At 41.4% G+C, this 6,061-nt stretch overlaps 1 protein-coding gene across 1 annotated transcript; it reads right to left on the reverse strand.

Moving 5' to 3' along the window:
* On the reverse strand, nt 1–6,061 carry jpt2 (Jupiter microtubule associated homolog 2). The gene is made up of 5 exons (XM_036589946.1): nt 5,891–6,061; nt 4,301–4,452; nt 3,217–3,359; nt 2,917–2,959; nt 1–2,272 (listed from the first exon to the last, which is right to left on the reverse strand). The coding sequence occupies exons 1-5, from the start codon at nt 5,944–5,946 to the stop codon at nt 2,028–2,030; spliced, it is 639 nt and encodes a 212-aa protein (XP_036445839.1). The 5' UTR covers nt 5,947–6,061; the 3' UTR covers nt 1–2,027.

Consider the following 6,061-nt stretch of genomic DNA (forward strand, 5'->3'; position numbering starts at 1 on the left):
TAAATCATCAAAATAAAAGTTTATTGTAATACAGATGTCTGTCTGACATTACCTCAAAACCACGCTGCCACTTTGGGCAGGGCTGGCAGCAACATGTGAGAAAACCATTTTCACACAAACGTGTGGCACTCGAGACCTCCCCACTGCTGTTTTCACTTTAAAATAGACAGGTTTCGCTGAAGGCAGAAATAGTGATTTGTACAATAACTGAAAACTAACTCAAACTTTGGCATTCAGTACAAAAGAGGACGTTCCAGAGCATCTACACATTTGTATGTATTTTTTTCTTCACAGAGTATTTTTTGATGTCCTAAGGCAGGAATGTCCAGTTCCAGTCCTGGAGGCTTAGAGTCCAGCACAGTCAATGATTTTCTTGTTCAAACTCAACTGATCAACTCATTCAGTTCATTACCAGGTTTGGTGGGTAAGTAGAATGGTGTGTGATCATGGACTGTGGACCTCCAGGCTAGGGTCAGGCATCCCTGGCAAAAATTCCTCAATTTAACCAAAACAGCACAAAGAGAGTGATAAGGTGCACTTTGTTAAAGGAATACTCTGTAGCATACTCAACCTAATCTCTGCCTGCCTTATCTGTTACATACAATCGAATACCACAGACATTCTCCCAATATTCAGAAAAGGACAGAAAACCTGTTGACTTAAAATGCACATATAAAGAAGCCAACAGGAAGTTTTTTGGCAATTGTGCAGTGGTTTTTATTCTAAGTCAATTTTAAGTCGAGATTTTCTGTTCTTTCACCAAGTACAGACAAAATGTGTCAAAATTTCTGTCTGAAGCAACACACCATATGCCATAGCTGTAGCAGTTAAGAGATTAGTTTGAAAACTGCTGGAGAATTCCCTTACAAATACAGTATGCAGTGTTAGCATGGTTTTAATTGACCTTGTCACATTTATTATAATTTGATGATGTACATGTGTGCTTTGGTGTTGCCTGTTTATATGGGAGTGCATTTGTTTCAGTATTGCTTCAGCACCTCCCTAAACAGTGCATGTTCTTAAGCATAGTCTTACATACAAAAGAGACATTGTCACTAGCTCTCCCAACCAGGTCCTCCATCCCTATTCTCCCTGAGAACCCAGTGGCGTTACAATCACTAAATAGAAAGGCAGAAAAAAGGGAACAAGACACAATATCATAGTGCTGTTTTCAGCATGGCTGTGAGCCAAAAAGAACGCTAACCAAGTTTCAGAGGTATGTTAGAACAAACAGTTCCAGACCCAGTCCAAAGGACCTACTGCTAGTTTTGCATTTATTTATGCTCAGACACACTTGGTGGCTATTTCACAAGACAGGATTTTTCCAAGGGTGGGATAATTCAAGAAATAAGAAAAGACTGCCCAATAAGACTGTTCCTTACCTCTTGTCTTATTGGAGAGTGTCAAATTTTGGCTCAAGTTCTCCAGCTACTTTGTGAAATACCTCCCAGCCCCAGCTCGTTATCTTATTACTAAGCCCTTCTTGAGTTTAATCAGGTGTGCAAGAGCATTGAAAACCATGCAGATCATTGATGAGACAGGGCTTGGGTACCACTGCATTAGAACGAGTGCGGTTGCCATAGCGATAGACAGTGGTTCCAGTTAAAACATTACATAGACGTCATACAGTTTCATCATGACAGGATTGTATTCTATACATTATCAAATTCAGAGAGCATATTCACATAAAACACAAACAACTCGCAAGGCTGACTGAAGCAACATGAACTATTTGATTGATTGAGGAAGCAACAAAATCAACAGTCGCTCAAACCGTTATATATAAAAGCAGAAAGAGTGTTTAGGAATGAGTTAGAAAGTGCAAGAATTAAGGAATGAGGAAGGAAGAAAGACAGAGAGAGTGAGCAAGCAAGCGAGTGAGCTCACAATGAGGAAGCATTAAAAAAAAAACAAACAAAAACAAAGCTGGACATACTGAAAGCAGTAGCATAAAGGAAAGATATAAGGTAGCAGTGTTAGTAAAAGAGACTGGAGTGAGAGGAACAGTGAGAAAAAAATGGCACTGGTTAGTAGAAGACCACACTGGATTTTCCACCAGGAGGATTGAGCACTCTGTTGTGTGAGCGAGGGCGAGGTCCGAGGCGTGGCTCATGGTCCTTCTCCGATGGCTGGCTGGCTGAAGACTCAGCATCCGGAGTGGCTGTGGCTATAGGTGCAGGAGCAGCAGCAGGTTCCTCCTTTGTGGGCGTGGCCTCAGGAGTGACAGGCGCTGCCTTAACTTTAACTTCTTCAATCACTTTTTGCTGAGGTGCTGAGAGAGATTTAAGAGATTATTATTGTTTTGCTTTAAAAAAAAAAATTATAAAAAAAAGCTTTGACAAACAGTGATTAATATCCTTTTAACCTTAATACCACAGCCTGACACCCTCTCATGAAGTTTCAGCAAGTAAGTTAAATCCATGGTCCTCAAAGTAGGGACCAAGATGTACAGCCAGGGGGCCCAGATTTTATTTATTATTTTTAAAATGACATGACGTGAAGAGTCTATAAATTTTATTGTGACAAAATCCAATATACTTTGAACACACTCATCATTCTGAACTAGGGGTATGTGATATGGCAAAAGTATATCACAATCATCACAATCAAGACAATATTTAGTTTTTCTGAGGCTTGATATGGTGGATCAGAAAAAAGCCCTGTTAGTTTCACATTTAACTATTAGTACAATAATCTGTATGTGACTTTTTACAATTTGTGCTAGGCTAAATCCAAGTAAACATGACTAATTATGCTCTCTGTCATGAAACTCTATATATAATTATTTAAAACACTGGAAGGGATCCCAGGCTGAAAAGCTTGAAAACCCCATGTAAGTAATTAAGTAATTAAAAACTGGTTAATAAAGGGGACTGATACTTCAGACTTCTGTGTTATTTTCTGAATTACCCTTACCTGGTGGATCAGGTACAACGGCTGCACCCAAACCTATGTTGTCCTGTATTAAAAAAAGGAGGCCTTGTCAGATATCAAGTAAAAGCAAAAACCTTACTATTCACTCTCATTACACTAGCCAAGGTCTTCAGTAATTACTTGACACTGGTTTTGCTTTCAACAAATCCAGACATGAACTCAAGTGTTATAAACAAGTAGTTATCTTTCCAATGACCAACCTTCCACAAAAACCTTTGTTTCCATTTTCAACAGTGAATTTACATTTTCAACAATGAGTTTCTATATTCAACAGTGACTAACCTTTGGTTTGTTTGGATGACTTTTAACAACAGATGGGTTTGACTCTGGCCCACCAAAGATGTTACTCACTCCACCTGGAGGGACAGGCTTAGCCTGAGAGGATGGAGCCTCAGGCTCTCCAAAGATTCCGCTACTCTTGCCACCTTTGTGAGAAGGAGACAGATCAGTACATTTCAGACTTCTCAGAGAACAAGTGCATAGATAGATTTCTGCATTGTAAGGTTTCTAAACTGTATTTATAAAATATCACTGCTTCGATATAGATAGGTTTTGGATTTGTTGTTAAACATAACAGATGTGTTCATTTAAGATTATATGATTATTATATGATTTATGATTATATTATATAATCGTTACTGTCCAATAACTGATCACACACAGGCTCTTTGGATCTGTCAGCAAGATTTGTTTGCACTCATTCCACGCCCCCATCCCTAAGGGTACATACTAACAGCAGCAGGGACGCTTCTAGAACATGCCACAGACCGAGAACCAATCAGAGATGAGAGCCCCAGTGCTTAGAAGAGGACCACTTAAAGCGAATAACTAAAGTGATGACCTGCCACATCATATCACCAAGTTCGTTATCACTTAGGTCACAAGACTGATGTAAACAACACAGGCAACTTTTGATCAATATTTTAGCCAATTAGCTAGATGAACAGCCTACCCAAAGTGCTGTGACAGTGTACTGCGGCTTTCCCTAAAGAAACTCCTCACAGTCTCCCTTGTAACCTTTGACTCCAATTGACAATTTGATTTCATCACACAGACCATTGAGACTGCCTACCAACAGGTTTCTATCCAACACGGAGGGACCAGGACCAGCCAATCTGGCTGTGACCAGCAGTGTTTACTGCAGTAACGCAATTCAAGCCTTTTGCTACTGGAATAGTAGAACACGTCAGACAAGAGTGAGAGAGAAAGGAAAAGCATGTGAGCCTGAGTGAGCGAATATGCCCTCCTCTCCTCACAAACCCGATTACAGTGTGGTGACAATTTTAAACCAGATGGTTGAAAACCGCCCCAATATACTACCAGAAAGGGAGCTTTCTGTCTGCTGTAAACTTACACACATTCTTACCTGGGGGATTAGAGCGTTTGGGACCTCCTTGAGGCTCTTCTGGAGGTGCAAATACCGTGGAGGCCATCTTGTTTGGTCGTCTGGAAGCACTAGAGTCCTCATCACAACCACCAAATATGTTACTGCTGCCACCGCCAGGAGGTCGCAAAACCCTGTGAACACATTTGTTATAACCCAAATCAACATGATCTGTTCTGTGTGCCCAAAAGCAGTTTGTAGACACCATTAAAGGCCGCTTCCAAATTCAAGGAAGGCTTTGCTTTAGGTGTTGAGCATTTCCCCGTTGTGGGACTAATAAAGGATAATCTTATCTAACATTGATGTGAGGATTTAATAGCATTCAGCCAGATGAGCCCCAGTGAGGTCAGGTACTGATGTGGGATTATTACTTTGATTACAATCGCCACTTCATCTCATTTCAAAGATACTGAATGGAGCTCCATCACAGAAAGTAGGTCCACTGCTCCATAGCCTAATGCCAGGGTGCTTTATACTCTTCTGACCAATGCTGTCTCGTGTGCAGCTGCTCCAGAGCACACCAATTTATCAGAAATGCTTTTCTATTGAGATTATACAAGCTGTGTAAGTGCGACTAAATACCTTGTATACCAGTGAGTGCACCCTGAATTTATTAAGCAGAAGAGGTGTCTGGATTCTTTTGGACAGTGTACATTAACCCTCAGGGACAACAACAAAGCCAGTACAGCGGCTAGACCCCGATAAATGTATCTACACGGCCACTCATTAATAGTTAAAAATAGCTTCTTCAGATTTCATTTCACCAACTGCATGGACATTTCACAGATTCTGTAAAACGCCTAAGGGCAGAAAAGCCTCACGGTAGAAGGCAGTAACAGCGCCCCCCAGCTGAGAGGTCTCACTGTGGAGTTCAGAGAAAGGCGGCAGGGCTGGGCAGTCCGCCACAAGCTATCTTTCACTAGTCAAAAAACAAAGTTTGGGCGACAGCATTTCAAAAGCATTTAAGCGGTCCTGTTACAGAAAGTCTCTACTCGGTGTTCTGTGCAAGACGGTGATCATTTAGGACAATAATAACAGGGGAGACCAGAGTCACAACACTGATCTCCGCATGTGTGGCGCACAAATACAATATAATGCGGTACATATGAGTACAGACATGTTTCAGATTATTAGCCTTGACCCCAGTAAAGCCTCCGTCTATACGTTTGCTCAAATGTATATTTATGGTAACCCCCGTGTATATTTGTTGTTTGGCGCTAACAATTTAAGTTAGCTAGCCGGCTACTAATGTTAAGCGAAAGAACGCAGACTGCACGATATCAATCTTAGCTCATTTAACTACAGAATTACTTTTCAAAACACACTCCTCACTGTGTTCAGACACGATGCACACGATTCAGTTCTTTCTAAACACACCTTTTGGTGCAAAAAGCTTAACATGACCAAGCTTTCTCGACTGGCTAATTTAGGTTAGCTTTTAGCTCTCGCTGCCCCGCTACTTGGCGGACAAGAGGCTAAATTCTCCCAAGTTCCTGTTTCGACTCTCGAAAGAGGACAGGGGTAGTAACTGTTAGGTTCCTCCAAATTTAACCACAAGCGAGTGGCTCGTACCTCGAACTGGGTTTCGCTCCTTCGTCGAGACCCTGAAACATGTTTGTCGAAGTCATCGTGTCTTGTTTCTCTCTTCCAGACAAGGTACGACTCTTCCGTTAATCCGCAATGCTGAAACCGTCGCGCTAATACTGCTCCAGAAGTTGGCCACACAAAAAGCACTCGGAAGCG

Source organism: Colossoma macropomum, unplaced genomic scaffold (assembly GCF_904425465.1).
Source record: "Colossoma macropomum unplaced genomic scaffold, Colossoma_macropomum, whole genome shotgun sequence".
NCBI classification, from domain to species: domain Eukaryota; kingdom Metazoa; phylum Chordata; class Actinopteri; order Characiformes; family Serrasalmidae; genus Colossoma; species Colossoma macropomum.

Bases quoted from the DNA above. Each gene is read 5' to 3' on its own strand.
- jpt2 (XM_036589946.1), bottom strand. From the start codon at position 5,946: ATGACTTCGACAAACATGTTTCAGGGTCTCGACGAAGGAGCGAAACCC. The intron at 2,960-3,216 runs GTTAGTCACTGT...TTTTTAATACAG, and splicing joins GTCATCCAAACAAACCAAAG to GACAACATAGGTTTGGGTGC. The intron at 2,273-2,916 runs GTAAGGGTAATT...AATCTCTCTCAG, and splicing joins CGTTGTACCTGATCCACCAG to CACCTCAGCAAAAAGTGATT.